The sequence below is a fragment of the Mycteria americana genome (assembly GCF_035582795.1).
Source record: "Mycteria americana isolate JAX WOST 10 ecotype Jacksonville Zoo and Gardens chromosome Z unlocalized genomic scaffold, USCA_MyAme_1.0 Scaffold_18, whole genome shotgun sequence".
In the NCBI taxonomy this organism is placed as follows: Eukaryota; Metazoa; Chordata; class Aves; order Ciconiiformes; family Ciconiidae; genus Mycteria; species Mycteria americana.
Window position 1 is genome coordinate 12442699 of NW_027445436.1, and position 18513 is coordinate 12461211.

General features: G+C 41.6%; 2 protein-coding genes across 14 annotated transcripts in view; both read right to left on the bottom strand.

The window, feature by feature from the left end:
* PIAS2 (protein inhibitor of activated STAT 2) overlaps positions 1-13934 on the bottom strand; it is a 33446-nt gene extending 19512 nt beyond the window's left edge. For all 8 annotated transcript variants that reach the window (XR_012773508.1, XR_012773504.1, XR_012773507.1 and 5 more), the window contains exons 1-4: positions 13775-13934; positions 4894-5368; positions 704-788; positions 13-63 (exon numbers count right to left, since the gene is read on the bottom strand). Coding sequence is in view for 3 of the 8 variants with exons in the window: in XM_075488855.1 (XP_075344970.1) it covers positions 13-63; positions 704-788; positions 4894-5368; positions 13775-13798 (635 nt within the window). In the remaining 5 variants the exon portion in view is untranslated. The remainder of the gene's footprint in view (positions 1-12; positions 64-703; positions 789-4893; positions 5369-13774) is intronic.
* The window catches only part of ST8SIA5 (ST8 alpha-N-acetyl-neuraminide alpha-2,8-sialyltransferase 5), a 185726-nt gene that overhangs the window by 132193 nt on the left and 35020 nt on the right, over positions 1-18513 (bottom strand). The gene's annotated exons all lie outside the window — the stretch shown is intronic.

Genomic DNA, 18513 nt, shown 5'->3' on the forward strand with positions numbered 1-18513 from the left:
TGAAAAAGGTACCTTAGCTGAACTTGGACTGTGTAATCTCTCCTGCCCCCTGGCAAGAAGTCCCTGTGACAAAGAAAGAAAAAAAGAGAAGTACCCACTTAAACAGCAGATCTCATATTCCAGTCATATGCAGAAAGAACTGGCACACCTGCCCCAACATCACTAAACTTTGCTCTTATTTTTCTTTTATTGAGCTATGAACAAGCCTTACGAGCAACACCTCCGTTTAGCTACTGCAAAGTTAAACAGGACTTTAGGATCAGCATCCTCTGTCAAGAGTTTATAGTAACAATAAAGTATGATGTTGCCAGAGAGGAAAAACACCCTATGAATTCTCTTGGCTTACACCATAGGTCTTGCAACAACACAAACCCTGGGACAAAAGATAAAAGCAGCCTTCCATTCCTGCAGCCAGGAAACATGCAGGGAAGAAAAGCTTACCACCTCTCTAAATAGTCACAATTATTTGGAACAGAGTAATTGTTAACTCTTTAGTGACATAGGATTTACCCCAACTGCACATAAATTCTATGCACAGTAGTTCCTGAAGAAAAGGGAATGGATAAACTCAGCATAACTTCAGTGAGGATTATCACTCTGCATCTGCAAGCTTATGCAATGCATAAAATGAACCAAAAATCCACACTTCCTCCTGAAATTTTGCAAAAGTTTACCTACACTATGCCACACACTTACTTCTTACCTGGAAATACAGATTTCTCTGACCTGCTGAGGTGTTAAAGCAAAGATAAAAAACTTCTCCTGGAACCTCTGAATACTGCTCTGTACTAGAAAGAGAGACACAAAGAGGTTTAACCATGGTGATTAAAGTCATTGATTAAAACAGGATCTGCAATTGAGTTTTTTCCAGGAAAAGGCATGTGTCACTTAATATAATCAAATTATGGTTGAACTGTATGTAACTGTCAACAGGAAAGCAATGGAACAAGTCATTCATTCAACTATATTCAGATGGCTTAATATCACATTACACTTCAGTACTAAAGAAGCTTGGCAAGCCGCGTTATAATCTTTCTCCCTTGGGAGAAAGGTTCAAAAACACACACAACACAAAATATAACACTGGATACCTGACAAAAAGAGTACCACAGAGAAGATGTTTACAACTATTTTAATGTACTACAAGAAGAGAACGTGCACCAAAAGTTATTAATGGACAGCTGGAAAATTACTCAATTCAGAAACAGCTAAAGGTAACAGCCTTTGGGGAAGAAGGGAGGGAGCACAACCCCTCATGCCAGAGAAGCCAGCTAAACTTCATATCTGGGAATTACCCCTCAGTAGCATTTGGAAAAAAATAAATAAATACAACTTTCATATCAGAATCCTACTTGTCTGTCAGTGATAGGAAGCAGTAATATTTTAGTATTAAGGGTTCATAGTATGTACATGTTACTTTTCTACTTTCTTTCAACTTGAGAAATTAGAAGTCTTGACCTGAAATAAAGGTAGATTGGACTTGTCCAACAGTTTAAAGTAACCAGTAAGGAGGACAAATGCAAAAATAGCACAAATAAACCAGACAAATTTGGAAGTGCTAGGCTGTCTTGTACACTGTGACATTCAGAGAATGATGATCTCTATGCCCAGAAAACACACACAAAGGACACAAACACAAAATAGAACCCAGGTAGAGCAAACACAGACCAAGTTCCTCAAACAATTCAAAACAGCTACATTGTGTATGTATGTGCACACACATCCCCCCATAAACAGCATTTTATATTTTAATATTTGAGCACATGTAAAAGATCATGGAAATATTTTATTGAATTGAGCGTGGGTTAAAACTAAACCCCACGCCTACACCTGCTCTTGTGTTCTCATATTAGCACAAAATACCTACACTCATCCTTTTTAAAGAGTCACAGTGAAGCAGACTATACTCCTAGCTCTCTGACCTATTTGGTTTCTGAATCCTTAATTCTCAAACACAAACAAACTTTTGTTCCATGTCCCAGTCACCCAAGTCTATTAACTGGGACTATAAACTATCTAAAAATATTAAATAACGTCTCATTTCCACATTTGCTTGTGAATCCATGTTAGAGTGATTTTCAGCCAATGTTCATATCTTTCTAACATCAGAAGGGCCCATTATTTGCATATCAAGCCATTCCTCACATCTCATTTCCCCGCTCCTCCTCACACATATCCACACAGCTCCGGCTGCTGCCACCTTCAGGTACTGTGCTCTGGAAAGAGTTTGAAGGCAAGCAAGTACTCAGTTAAATTAATCTTGTCCCCCTCACCCATGTCCTAAGAGGACCCAAATGTTACAGGACTAGATAATCCTCACTCCTATGAAAACTGGGAAACATGCAAAGAGCCTACAGTCTTCAAGGGAAAGAGGAATTTACATGCAGCTCTAACTATAACATGGTGACACCCCTAAGGAAGCATTCTCCTTTCAGAAGAAAAGGATCATTTCCAAAGTTGAAAAAAAACCAGCTGTTAGGGAAGTGTCTAGCATATCACCGCCACCTCTAGAGGTCATTGACCAGGAAATAAAAGGTAACTGCATAGCAGAAATATAGTGCAAAGCACATGTTGCATTATATGGGACAGAGTGACTATGTGGCTGGCAACCAATCTGGTTAATTATGAGCCAACAGTTGTCCCGTAACACAGACTAATTCAGGAAGCTAGTTAAGATACTCAGCTACTGCACAGAGTGAACATAAGCAGGAGTTAACCAGGACATCATGGCACTGACAGATTATCTCTGTAAAGGTAATGGCAGTGTGAGCCATAGAGCTGTCCAACACCACAGCAGCTACTGTACCAATACACAGGTTAGATACTAAATTCTTCTCTAACAGGGTGTCACGACACACACAGAAGTGACAACAGGCATTGTAAACAATGCTTGTTAGTAATGTTTGCTGCTGTAGGTACTGGAGGATGACCAATTATCTATATGCACCTCACTGAAGTACAAGTCACAGCCTAAAAGGCTCTATTATCAGTTAAGAAACTGAAGCATTTAAGAGGATGCAAACAGCTTGCAAAATGCTGAAGTGTTTCTAAACAATATTATTAAATAGTTAGGGAACATTTTCTACCATGCAAGATAAGACAGGTTGACTTTCAAGACAGAAAACAATGTATTTCCAAATAAATATGTTTAAGAGTGAGGCGTCTGAGGAAGCTAAACTGAGATTTCAGGTTATTTGGAAGACAAAGGTCCACTTTACATTTTAGAGTATGGCAACACCACCAGTAGGCTGAGAAAACCATCACCGAGTACAACACTGAACATTTGTTGCACAAGTTATCTATTTCAGCGTTAGATGCAACCTGCAGAATTGTTGCAGTGAGATAAATACAAGCTAACAAACCAGTGAACTTGTTCTCCTTATGTTGTTGCAACTTATTAATTACTGACCCTGAAATTCTCTTCCCATTGGCCCCGACAGATGTGTTCCTCACTTGTACCAGGCAGAGACTTCAGGTCCAAATCTTTCAGCCAAAAGTGGAGGTTCAGACTAGATATTAGGAAACATTTCTTTACCGAGAGGGTGGTCAAACACCAGAACAGGCTTCCTAGAGACATGGTCGATGCCCCAAGCCTGTCAGTGTTTAAGAAGCATTTGGACAGTGCCCTTAACAACATGCTTTAACTTTTGGTCAGCTCTGAAGTGGTCAGGCAGTTAGATGAGTTAGAGAGATTGGGCAGGAGTGTTGATCTGCTTGAGGGTAGGCAGGCTCTGCAGAGGGACCTGGACAGGCTGGATCGATGGGCTGGAGCCAACTGTATGAGGTTTAATAAGGCCAAGTGCCAGGTCCTACACTTGGGCCACAAGCAACCCCATACAATGCTACAGGCTTGGGGAAGAGTGGCTGGAAAGCTGCCAGGCAGAAAAGGACCTGGGGGTGTTGGTTGACAGCCACCTGAATATGAGCCAGCAGCGTGCCCAGGCGGCCAAGAAGGCCAATGGCATCCTGGCTTGTATCAAAAATAGCGTGGCCAGCAGGACTAGGGAAGTGATCGTGCCCCTGTACTCAGCACTAGTGAGGCCGCACCTCGAATACTGTGTTCAGTTTTGGGCCCCTCACTACAAGAGAGACATTGAGGCGCTGGAGCGTGTCCAGAGAAGGGCAATGAAGCTGGTGAAGGGTCTGGAGAACAAGTCCTATGAGGAGTTTCTGAGGGAACTGGGGTTGTTTAGCCTGGAGAAAAGGAGGCTGAGGGGAGACCTTATTGCTCTCTACATCTACCTGAAAGGAGGTTGTAGAGAGGTGGGGGTCGGTCTCTTCTCCCACGTAGCAACTGATAGGACAAGAGGAAATGGCCTCAAGTTGCACCAGGGGAGGTTTAGATTGGATATTAGGAAATTTTACTTCACTGAAAGGGTGGTCAAGCATTGGAACAGGCTGCCCAGAGGTGGTGGAGTCACCATCCCTGGAGGAGTTCAAAAAAACCACGTAGATATGGCACTTCAGGACATGGTTTAGTAGGCACAGAGGTGTTGGGTTGACAGTTGGACTAGATGATCTTAGAATCATTAAGGTTGGAAAAGACCTTTTCCAATGATTCTATGATCTATGATTCAATGATTCTATGAATATTCCAATGATTCTATGATCATTGTAGGTACCTTCCAACTGAACTATTCTACTCTATTATTTAATATTCAAAAGACAAAGCTCTTTAATCATATAATATTTACAGAAGAAAACACTATTTTCTGAAGTGTGGCTTGGCACTTTTGGGGACAAGTGGTGGAGAGGGCAAGGGTAGAAATGAGAAGGGAAGGGAATTTCCACTTTTCCCCAGCTGCAAAAAGCCATTTGAGTCTGGACTTAGTACTGTCATAAGCAACACCTATTTCATGAATTAAGCAACCTGCAGAACTATTAAACACTTACCTAGACTTGTAGGTTTTATGAGCACATCAAGCACATCATAAAAAGGTAGGCTTTTCAGCTGAACATCGGGATGAACAGGTGGAATTGGAGGGGATGGCTGCTGCATCTCAAAGTGGGGCTTAGTGTCTTGGAGGAGCACAGAACTGACAGGCGAGGAAGGAGACTGAGGCGTGACTGAAGTAGAAGGGAGTGGGTGAATGCCAGCAACAGCCAGGTCAGGCTCAACAGGAGAGGAACTACTGTCCAAATTGAAAGCCACAGGTTTTATAGCTGATAAGTCTGAAAGTCCTTCAATCGTCCTTGGGTACCGACGCCTATAGAGTTCTCGGATTTTTATCTGAACTGCTGGGCTGCAGCCACTCTTCAGTAAGTGCAGTGCCCTCATCAGGAGGTCATGTTTCCGCCCACTTTTATTGCGTCCAGCAAACCCCAACAACACTTGTAGTTCAGAAACACGAAAACTTGATACCATATTCTAGAAAGAAGAGAGAGATAAGCACAGGTGAACCAACAGTACCCCAAGAAGGCCTTTCTGAGGAACATGGTGAAGCATCTGAACTTCCATCATTCTAGTTTCACATTTGTCATCTTAAGTACTACCCATACCCTTACCCAACACAAGAGTATAGTTAGTTTAAAGCAAAGAAACAAAGTATCCAGGATGAAGGTTGAGTTTGGTTGTGTTACTGATTTCAAAGACTTCTAATTATTTCCACACTCAAACAATAGCAACAACAACAAAATCTTAATGCAACCCATGCAGGGCTATCTTAAATTCACAGACAGAAGCATAAGCTCTAACATAAAATCTGTCTCAATTAAACAAAAATCAGATGAATCAGTATTATCACTCGTCTTCCAACACAATTTAAGAAAGAAAATAAGCAACTGTAAGTTCTGCATAGTTTATTCTGAAACATCCTTTATTTTGGGCAGCATGTTAAATGCATGCATGGACAGAGACGGGCACATCAGGTTTCACTCTTGAAAGGATGGCACAGCAAGGTAGATGCTTTTTAAAAAGCTACATTATTTCATACTAACAAACTGTTTGGCCAACATAATTCACTCTTCCAGAATGTGACAGAAAACTTCCTGTCCTTTTCTTATCATGTTCTGGTATCATGGGACATTGAAAGTGTCTTCAAAGGAAATAATACTATTTACTTGGTTATCAGAGTTAGTTACGGAAGACTGAGGATTGAACTACAAAGTTCATAAACAGAAAGATTCCCATTAAAAAAATCCCAAGAAATAAAAAAGCCCACTAGGCAAGAGGAAGTGATCTTCTCCCCCCATTACTAGAAACTAGTAATTTGGCATAGGTGCATCATCTCACATTTTTGTGAGCAAGCTCTCTTTTCAGAGAGGTATACAATTGTCCAGAATTCTTCTAAGCAATTTCCTTCCTATTTCTTGGGACTCTTCCATCGTAACAAGGAGGTTAAGTTTTAAAGATGAAAGAACATCTGACTTCAATCTGTGCTACTGTACTATACCAGCTCCAGACTCAAGGACTAGCAGCTGAAGGCCCTAACAGAAAGTACAAAGTAGTAGACATCTGGGATCATAAAAAAGATTTTTAAAAACAGTTCAAAAGTGCATTGTTGAATTTTAAATGGTAGTCTAATATACAACATTTAAAGCTTTGGGCATTGATTTCAGAAGGGATACAACTCAAAACACGATGTTTTGGGTTTACCTTCCCTAATCCTTACTATACAGTTACAGAGTTTATGCCCATGTATTCTAATATAGATCTGATCTCAGCTGAAGTTTTTGCACAACTATGCTACAACCACACAGTCAGCCACCAAAAAAAGTCTGAACTCCCCCTATGCGCTTGCTCCCTATTCTCTCCTTAATATTGAGAAAATTGTTTTTACAGTAAGACAGATCAGGAAATTGAGCCAGATGAAAACTGAACTTGTGCCATTACAAGACAGCAGGAGAAAGTAGCCAGGACGTTCCTTTTCAGGGGCCATGTTATTGGTGCATATCAGAACCACCATCTAAAATACTATGGTAGTACTCTCCTCAGGCACATGCTTTCCTCATTGTTGAAGGGACAAGGTTATCCTATTTCAGATACTGAGTTTCAACATTTCCATACCCAAACTGGCTGTCTGGTGATGCTTCTATCAAGTAGCCATCAGGGAGCTAACCCAGCAGTCTTCAAACTGGTATTCCCCCAACACCCCATCTATAAATGCACCACAGATACAATTGCCAGTGAAAGCAGTGTCACATGAGGTGTTGAGTGGCTCACCCTAACTTCTGAAGAAGAGACCAACAGCAGATGTCACCTTAATTTCATCCCAGCAACTTCTCTCAACAGCAAAACAATACAAGAAAAGAGGAGATGGAGACAGAACTCCATCCAGTTTGCAAGCTGCTGGAGAAGGTTAGTTTCCACCTGGCATTCCCCTGCTACTTTAGTCTCACAGTCAAACAGGGTGAAGAAAATAGTGTTTCAGTATTCATAAAAAATAGCTTGAAGCAGTATAACAGTTTTAGTCATGCCACATAAGAGAAATTATTAAAAGATAATACTGATATTCAAGAATTTACTGAATTTCATGTTGCATGCTTCCATAGTTAGTTGCATAAGCTTGATAGCAACGTCAGCTCCTTTATTTCAGATGCAGGCAGTAAGCACAATTCTGGATTCCATAATTAGAATGCAAATGAATAAATCCTTTACATTAAGGAAACAGCATGTATTGCAAAATACTGTCTATTATCCTGCCTGCTGCCTTCTGTGCATTCCTGCAAGTTAATCAAGGTGAAACGTACAGTCAATCACGCCTTGAAACAACTAACATTTTATGTGGAAATTCCACAAACTAGCATTTTGCTACAAGATGGATTTCATTTTATTAGAAGACACAGGCTGGCTTCAATACCATAGTCAGCAAGATTTTAAATTGACACCTTCATTAAAAATGCTTGGGAGTATATAAAAAAAATACATAGTTTTGTCCATCAACACAAGAATCTTACATATGCTTTTTAAAGAAGTCTTGCAAAAGTGAGTTTTACTGGAAGGAATTAAACAATGGCTTTTGCAACATTTTCCCCCTAAAGCAGATTCTACATCCCCTTTAAGGCAACAACAACCATGTGCGTGGAAATGCAGCTAGTCCGATCTGCACATTTTAGCTTATTACTCCATTTACAGATATATCAAAGTGGACACTTGTTATAATCAACAAGGTTTTATGGAGGCATAACATGCTTAGGAGCATTTATAATCATGGTGAAAAACAGATATTACTTCCAAACAAACCCTACCAAGTTATTTTCTTTTGGGGTTCCAGCAATATTGCAGAAGACTGCAGCCTAGCTATTAGCATGCTTTTTACATCACTGAATTAAGATTAGACATTCAAGTTGTGTCATGTAGATGCCATCAATTTTCTCTTGAGAAGTTCTTTACAGCTGCACAGCCCAATAAAAAGTTTTTTTAACACAGAAGACCAAAGCCATTTTATTTTTAACGTTTCTCCATGAACACAAAGAGTAGTTTGACAGAACTTTAAGGAAGGAAATCAGACTGGATAATTCAAGTACTTTATATTCCAGAAACATTTTTTCACCCCAAAATTCATACTTGAAGGTCATAAGAAGTTTCACAGGGTTTTTTATTTCTTATTGTTAAACTATAGCAACCATGATTCATAAGCAGAAATATTGTTCTAAAGCATTAAGCCGTAGGTGTATCTGGCATGGCATTCATTTTACAGGGATGATGATGTTAAAGAGTCCAAGAAATGCTGACATGCTGCTGAAATTAAGGGCAGGCATGTTTCAGAGCAAAGTAAGGGATCAAACATCTCTCTCAAACAAGAGGTATGTGATTCTCCACACTCCCCCTGCCAAAGCTACCTGCAGTTTTAACAGTCATTGTACTTACATATATGAATGAAAGGTAACCAAGAGCACCTGTTAAACTCTGACATACGTCTACAATAAGCACCAATGACTGTAGCTTCTAGGGCAACCTCAACTGCTCAAGTAGTGAACCCTACATTTGAACCCGCAGAAGCCATCCAAGTCGACTCAAAAGTTCTAGTCAGTCTTCACCTAAGAGCTCTGCTTCAGCCCCACTGGCTTCCAGACGTTTTCTGAAGTGTCTGAATGCTATATAGGGAAGGGACGCACCAAGGACCAACCCCACAAATCCTCACTCCTGACTAAGCCCTTTTCTGGGCACTCATAGCAGAGAAGCACATTTGTGACATCTTTTGCAATACATTTGCATACATGCTGATTTACAGCAGGCTAGAAATGTGTAATACTAGTAAGAAAGAGCAACTTGTGTCTTAGGATGGTTGAATACCTCTATGCTAACCCTAAATACAAATATAAATGTATTCTGGAAACTGATGTAACTATAGATAAAACTGCAAGTCCTGGGAAAGAATGAAGATGTCACTAGTTAAATCTGTATAAGTAGTACAGCACAGTAAGAACAGCTCTGAAGAGCACAACAGCCGATACAAACAGCATGACCATCAGGTCCTCAGTATTATGAGGATTTTTCTTTGGACTAACTCTAGCCTGGCTCCTAAATTAGGCATTAGTCTTCAAAGTTGCATGCACTTAATATAACAGTGGAAACCCTAAATTGAATACTTGCGTTAATTTCACATAAGACACTCAAAACAAAGCTTGACCAATTTCATTGCAGCCTCATTTTTTAAGTACCATAAACTACATTATCTCCTTCTTCTCCCCCATCACTGTATCTCAGCACAGTCATTAATTGTTAATTATTCTAGATACAATGAACTTTTAAGGTACCACAATAAGCCTCACTGGTCTGAAAAAGTGACTATGCATCTAGGAAGAACAGGGGAATTACATACAGATACAAGATAACAGTATATTATCATAGGTTATTAACATTATTTTATCAGAGGTTATTTAATATACTCAGTGTTAATTGCAACCTAAATATCACTACACCACCAACAGAAACTTTTCAATATCTATTCTTGTCCATCATTTTAAGTTTACTCCAGATCAACACGCAGAATTTTATTTCTACATGAAACCCCCAAACTGGTCAGCATATACAATACAATGTTATTAACACAGCTAAAATAAAACAGTACAACATAGCATTTGGCAATGAGCTCAAAGAGGACACGTGAAAATAGCTCTCAGTGTTTTCTTCTTCGCTAACAATTTAGCACTAAGCACTGCTTCACCTGGTAAAGAGGCAAACACTGTCCATTCAGACTGGAAAAATAAAGCAAGAGGAGTGGAAAGACACCAAGTCTGGTATGAACAAGAGATCCGATACATACAAGAATGAGACTTCAATTTCTGTATTTTAATATGGTATCTGAACCATATTGCTTTTCACATTTGAATTGCATGACTTCAGTACTGGGTGTGCAAAAGCAAAAATTAGAAGTGGAACTTACTTTCAGCATTTATAAACCCCAATTTTCCAGTAAATTTTGTGTAATCTCCCCTTCCACATAGGACATATGAGCACACTTCCACCTCTTCTCACCAAAATGAGTTTTTTTCCACAAAGGCCATGAAACTAATGTGTGTCTCACAAATTAGTTTTGGCACAGGCATATTCATTTGCCTATAAAGAATGCTTTTTTTTCCATAAAGATGAAACTAACACATTACTTCAAAAGCCAATTAAATACAAACTATGAGACTGAAGCTGTTATCTTCTAAACTAGGGATGTGCAATGTTTCAAGGACAGCATGCGCTCTATATTATTTGTTTCCAAATTAGAGTCAGGATGCCAGGGAACCCAAGAGATGTTCTCTCTCTCTCTCTCTCCCCCCAAGTAATACTATAACACCAATCCTCTTATCTGCAGTATTTTGCTGGGATGCAAACCATAGCTTCAAGCCAAATCTCAGCAAGTTCAGAATTTGTTGGGAGCTGGAATTGTTTTCTCACAGATGGCTCTCAGAAGAAGCTGTAGTTTCCCACTCCTGGGCCAATTCTGTTCAAAAATGTGTTCACATGCCATCTCTGGTCTCCACACCAGACTGCTGACTTCTGTTCCACGTCCTTCTATACCTATGTAATCCCTTTGACATTCATCGGCCTGCTCGTGAGTGAGGATTATAGATAAAGGTATGAGCCATGTTTAAAACACACATCTGTGAACAGCAGGTCTGGAAATCGTATCTCAAAATACAAGAAAGATACAGTTGTGCTCACCACATCTTTTCAGCAACTTCCTAATATTCCAGAAACTGGTAACCTACAGAATTCAATAAACACTACTAATTAATTAAGGGTTAATCTGAAGGTCTGGACAGGTAAGCCTTATACTGGACATTTTCACCAATATCTTGAAAAATAGCGACCGTGGTTACAGCTACTTCCGAATCCTTTAACAAAATTGAAGATTTCCAAAAGGCATGATGTAACAGCAGGTTCCTTTGAGTCTCTTTGTTTTCTTTCACTACAGCCTCTCAGTTATAACCCTTTGGTCATAGCTCCCCAGAACTTTTACTCTAAAGATCCAGAGGATGGCAGGGATGGTACTAACAAATATTAAAACGATCCTTTGCCCCGAGAATAGAAGAATGCTACCCCTGCATGTTTCCTTCAAAAACAGGATTTAAGAAAAAACTCTGACCTCCTGCCTTTAGTCAGTCCTTAATGATTTACTAAAATAAATTAAATTCTCCAAATTGCCCTAGTGGCCTTTTATAAGGCAGGTAGAGATCACATACTACAGGAAATTACAATCAACGAGAGCAGCAAACAATACTGCCATAAAAATGTCCTGTACGTTAATCTATAAAGCAGCAGTTTAAGATCACTCCTAAAGGTCAAGCCATAAAAATCTACTGGGGGTGGGGAGGAGTATCTCTCTTCTTTGGTCAAAAGCAGGAAGAATTGGTTGTCTGAAAAACAACTTGAACCTGCAAACCAAGTGCCTAGTATTCAAGCAGATACATCCAAGTGTATCTTTTTTAAAAAAAAAAAAAAAAAAAGCCTTGAAGACACAAGGCAGTCTACTATATTCTCTTCCAAAAAATATCTAGAGCTTTCCCAAAATGGACCATGAATTATTATCAGCTGGATGTTGAACAGACATTTAGAGAAGCTCCAGGCTAGCAGATTCATTTCACAGGCACTCCAATCTATAAATAAGATGAATGGGAACATCAAAAGACATTTCTTCAGACTAGTTTTTAACTACCGATACCTATTCTTTTGAGTGATGAAAGGGCAGTCCTGTAGCTGGCCTGAAACCCAGTTCCCTTTTCCCCCCATACCTCCTGTGTTACTTTTGGCAAGCAACTACTCGGGTATATATATCATTTCAAAGGTATTTAGGTACCCAATTCCCAGAGTCTATCAATACTTATGCATATCTAGATAAGCGATTATAGCACTTTGGAAAATGCAGATCACAGCTCCGGCTCAAGCCTAGAGAAGAGGAGCTACGCTAAGAAGAGTTCTCTGCTACAAAGTTTACACTGGGGGTTTAGCCACCTATGTAGCTACACCCTTTGAGAGACCTTGGAAAGAGGGCTGAAAATGAGTGGAGGACACTAAACAAGAAAAACATGTAAACACAAACAAGTTAAAAACAACCCCAACATTTAACTTAAGAAAAAATAAGCCAACCCTTCTTAAACCCAAGATTGAAATAGAGCACTGTTGTCCTCAAATAAAGAAACTCAGTTCTTTCCATGAGATTTTTATAACTGAGCTCCTCAGCTACACTACAGCCACTTCAACCCAAGCAGCGTTAGTGCTGAAGAAACCTTAGTGTAGGAAATTCTCTGGTGAGTGCTGCATGTTTCCCACTGTTGGTCAGACTACATTCAGTTCAGCTATCAGACCTTTCTCTACATCAAAGCCTAACTCACAGTGGTTCCTATTTAACTGACTTTTATTCCTTCTGTAGGAAAGTCTAGGTCAGGGGGGTTCACAGTGTGCATGTAGTATTCCCTTGGCAGCACTTCTGGTGTGAATGCTGCAGAAGGACAACATTCTCCTTCCAAACAAAGATACTCACAGATTGTTCAAGAAACATAAGGAAAAACAGAAACAGTGTAGTCAGCTCTGTGTACACACCTTAAAATATGAAAGGCCACCCCCCACCGAAAAAATCTGTTACAGAAAGTCCACAAGTGCGATATAAAAGCATGCAATTGAAGATAAAACAGGTCTTAAAAGAAATACTGGATTTCACGCTTCATAGGCACAGTTTTCCCAGTTAGAAAATGGTTAATGAATTTTCAAAAAATTCAATAATGATTAGCATTTTTTAAAGTTCAGTAATTATTCGGCATTCTCCCTTCAGTTCGCAGTAAGGGCATCACAGCGCTGGGCCCTCCCGAGGGCACGGAGCCCCGCCAGGCGCCATGCGAGCCTCCGGCACCGGGCCGGGGCCCAGCTTCTCCCCCGGTCGGGCCGCACGCAACAGCCAGAACGGCTTTTAAACTGTCCGCGGGGGGGGGGGGGCGGGCCAACCAACATCACAACCCACGCGGGGAAGATGGAAAGCGGGCTCCCCGAGCCCCCCCTCCCGGGACAGGGACAGGGAGGGTTTTCCTCGGGCAGAGCCAGCAGCGCCGCCTGCTCCCGCCGCCCCCCGACCGCGTTTCAGGGTTGGCCCAGGGAAGGCGCAGACGGCCGCGGGGCCCCAGTGGTTTCCGGCCGGCCGTTACGGGCTGCCGCCTCAGCGAGAGGCGCTGACGGCTCACCGCCCCGCTCCCCCCCCCCCCCCCCCCCGCAAGCACCGAGGGGTGCGGCGGGGGCTCCCCGTGAGGCAAGGCCAGGTGAGGGGGGTGGGCGAGGGGCCCCCCGCCGCGAGAACGACCGGGCGACGTCTTGTCCCGCGTCTCCCCCGCCGCCTCTCCCCCTCCTCACCCGCAGCTCCTCGAAATCCGCCATTTTCTACCCGCTGCTGCTGCTGCCGCCGCCGCCGAGCCCCGCCGCCACCATCGTGCACCCTGTGCGCGCCCCCGGCACGTGACGGGGGAGGGCGGCTCCGGCAGCGGGTGGAGGAGAAGGGGGCTCCGCGCCGCCTCCTGGGGCCGCCTCTCCCTCCAAGGGGGCAGCAGTCCTGAGGGAAATCCAGCCTTTTTTTGTACACACACCCGCCAGTAGCGGTCCGCAGTGCCCCTTACCGAGCCCAGCCCCTCCGCGACCCCCGAGGTTCCTTGCAGGCCCAAACCCGCAGGGCGGTAGGGAAGAGGTAGCTCCTCAGGCCCAGCGGGGCTCCAGCAGCAGCTCCAGGCCTGGCATGAAAGCCAAGTGCTCCGGGAACGTTTGTATGAGAAGGGAGCACCCGGCAGGATCGCACCCACCGGGGCTGCCGCTTTCCCTCTCTCCAGAATTAACACCGCGGAGGACATATTCACTTAGCAGTTAAACAGAATTATTATATACACAAAAAAGGAAGAACAGCAAATAATACAGTCTTGCAATTGAAGTGTATTAAATGGAAAGGTTGGACTCGTGCTGTGATTTGCTAGCTTTCTTAGTTTTATCCATCTCATCAAAAACATTCTCATAATTTGTGTTATAATGATGTGACATTTTATTAATAAAAATGAAGCAAAAATGTCACTGGCAGTAAGCTTCAAAACTGGATAATGGGTTTCCTGCTGTAAGGGAAATGTTGAGACATTTACAGAAAAATAAACATCGAGGTGCAGCTGAGAATATTATTTTCAAAAGCAGCCAGAGATCATTATCTAGTCACAATATTCAGTTTCATTAGCAACTGGGCCATAAAACCAAGCAACTGATTTATTGCAATAAAAAAGGCAAAAACTGAGTCAACGAACAGGCAAGCAGCCAAACTGACTCAAATGAGAAACTGAAGAGAGACAAAAGGCAGCCGTTTTTGCACAATTGATGGATTCAGAGTGGTAACTACAACCATAAGATATCTCAGAACAAATACGAGTGCACTACACCAGGAGCTTCTTAACAGGCCAAGAGACAGGCCATGTCGGCAGCAAGCTCCGATAAGAGGGATTCTGGCAGACAATTTTGGAAACAAATAGCTGAGCTTTCGTAGAGGGTACTGATGCCTGCCGTACACATTGGCTATAGTCACTCAATATTGCTACAAGATCTGGACACGTAGGAACTTAATTATTAACATTATTAGTGGTAATTTTGCAATAGCCTTTTGAGGCAGGCTTTACTTTTTATTTACTATCAGCTAGTCCAAGATAAACCCTTAGTCCTGCTAAAGTTTTTAACCATAGCCACAGCTAAATAGTCCTTCTCCGCATAAACTGGTTCTGTGCTTGGTCTTATAATAGTCATTTCCTTGAAGATTTAAGGATAAGGACTTTAACTTCAAACCTCTTTTGTTAGTCAAAACCAGGAATTCGCAGCCAAATAAAGCAGGCTGTCTGCCGTACCACTGCAGAAGTTCAACGCACAAGTTCAACTCCCAAGTCCATCAAACATTTCTTTTTCCCTGCAATTCAATATCAGACTAAAGGGGCAAGCTGCAGGTTAAGATCTCTTAGATCATTGAAGCACACACCAGCACAGGCCAGATCAAAGCCTTCTCTCTTCTTCTTTCAGCACACCCTCACGTGTTTCTTCCTTCAAATACACCAGGAGAGACATCAATGTTTAAGCTCACATCAGAGCCAGGCATTTCTTTTCTCACGTATACTGACCTCTCACTTCATAACCACATCTTTCAACCTTCCTATTCATCTCATCCCCAATATCTGCTGGGATAAGAGCAAACAGATTATAGTTTGTGTTTTAACACCTCACATGCATAAGATAATAAGAGTTTACATATTAGCTTATCCTAATTTTTTGCTTGAAGAAAAGAGTTCTTCTTTTCATCATGTTTTGTTTTCCCCCAGCTTTCCCTCACCACCTTTCTCCTACTCATCACTAGGGCCATACCCTTGAAGTAACACATACTGCATACTTATAGTCCTCCTCAAGCTTTTTCCTAGGTCCCTATTCCATAAAAGCATAGGGCACAGGCCTATCCTCTCCCACTCTGTTATCTTATCTCTATACCAAGGTTTCTCTCAAGTCTCCCTCCCCTGTTTTTTCCAGTAACTAGAATCAGTCTCCCCTTTTGTTCTAGTTCTTCAAAATCCTACTGGTTTTTCAAAACTCCTCACACACACATCAGCTCCAGACTTACACTCCCCAGATACCAGGCCATCTTAGCAGCTTACCAAAGTTTCAACCTTTCCAACATTTCTCTTTCCACCAAACTTTTAAGAAACCTACCTCAAGCATCAGACATTCTTCCAGCTTCTGATACTTCTGCTGTTTCTTGCACCTCCACTTCCAATACTTCTTCCTTCCCCTCCTCTTTCTCCTCTCACAGCCCCCTGCTGCAGCTCCTAAAGCACTTCCCACACTCTCCCCTTTAACCCTTTCTGATTTTGCAATACAAGCTTTAAAACTCAGCCCAGCACTAGCCATTGAAGGAGCAGACAACCTGCCCTTCTTTAAGGCAGCCACTTCATACTCCCATCTGATAGGATATCACTGTAGCAATTGGTTTCTTTTCCCAATAGGCTCTAATTAGGGCAAAAAGGGAGCCTATAGGTGCTAAGCATCCTGCCCCCTAAATTGAGTTAGGCTTGTTAGGAAAAAAAAAAAAAAAATACATCTGGGCTTCAACCTTCTCTAGTAATCTTTCTAGGACTATGAACAGTATGTGTCCATACAAGCCCTGACTCTTCCCACAGCTGTATTACCTACAGAAATAGGGACATCTCATCATCTAAATAAACTCTCCCCACTTCCCACAAACACACTGCAGACAGTTCAAAACAAAACAACAACCCCCCCCTCCCCCATCCTACAGCTGCTCCCAGCATTGCAGCAATTACACTCATCAGCATTAGACCTCAGCAAGCTCCTCCTGTGCTGCTTAACCAGCTGCTAATAGACAACTGAATATGAATTACAAGCAGCAATAGGATTGGGGGGAGGGTCTGGGTCTGGGTCAACTGGCTCAAAGGTAGATTTTTTTCTGTGTGCTTAAAGGAAAGAACTTTATGAGGCCAGTCTGAGGCTTCTCCATTGTCTTTCCTATCCTATAGCCATTTATTTTTTAATGTAACACTAGAGAAAGTGGATGGCAAAAATGTAATGGGGTGGTGCTCAATGCCCACACCCCTCTTGTGTTAGGTCTAGAACTGTCAAAGCATGGAGGCTCACAGGCCCCCTTAATTGCTCTGCTGCCCATAAAAATATGGGCTCTGCTTACAAGACAAGATGTTCTGAGTTGGATACTTACTGTATTTATTGGAAAGAAATTGTACATGTGGGTGCTTTGTATCTGCACTTTCCATGCAGCTAATTGACAAAACAGAGCTTAGATGGGAAATAATCTTCTATCTACTATGTCAAGACATATAGTGAAGTTATATTAACTAAAGCGATGTCAGACTCAGTAGATATATAGAGACAAAATGTAAATTAGAAATCTGATTTGTTCTTTGTTTATTTTTATATTCCAATCAGTTTTGATGATGAAATACATGTTAATTAGTTTTGCTTGCCTATCTTAACATACCAGGGTGATACACCTATATTTTGGTTATAAGCACAGCAGGGAAATATTTAAATGTTTGCTATAAAGTTGTTTACCTGACTATTATTATTTTTATTAAATGATGTCTATTGAATGTAAGGCCTAGGTAATGAGTGCCCTAGCAAGGTTTCTTTGTAGGTTCTTGAGTTGCTTGGGGACACCTTGATCCTGCCAACCAGCACCGTTCAGCTACAGAAGTCTGCCCTTGCAGATTTGACCACCTGAGCTTTCATGGGGATTTCACAGTCCCTGACTGTGAGTGTGTGTTTGTCTCTAAGGGCAGTTTGAAAGATTCATTCACAAACATAGGGTGAAAATTACCCTTAAGTTTGTGTTCTAAGGATTGAACCTCTCTCTTTATCCATCAAAACAGTAGCAAACCACATATTAAGATACCACTACCCCTTTAAGAGACATGGTAGAAAACTCTCCAGTCAAGCAAAGCCAAGAACCCAGGCTATTCTCTCAACAGTAATGATATGATCTTGGAAACCTAATTGGGATGGCTTGAATCCTAACTTCAATTATAGGAACTTCTCTTTCACAGCCATAAAACAGAAGCACCCAATAATGGAAAACAAATGCATTACCTACTCTACTATCACATTAAGGCCACAAAATTAAACACAAAGTCTAGTAGGAGAGGACCTAAGTTGGATGCAGGAATGTTAATCTGATCCACTTTGAAAACTTCATGTTTTACGGGACGAATGTAATAAAAAAGATACGTATTAAATCACATGCTTAACAAGATGAAAGTACGTTACATTTGCAGCGCAACTGAGCAGTTAACATGCTGAAGTCCTGTTTTTGCTTAGGACATCCTTGAGATTAAGACACTGAAAGACATTGAAAGGAGAGAGAGAAGGGTTATAAGAGATATGTGCAGTTGGAGATACTTAGCAAAGGGAGCTTGAGGGAACAGAGAGCTTGAGTTGGCATATACTGGATTGGGAAGGTTTAAGAAAAGGGCTGGAGAAACATTCCTGAGTAGGAACAGGGTTGTACCAAAAGGATAAGGCCTTCTGGGATATTGATGGTTATACTGAGGAGACAGCATTTG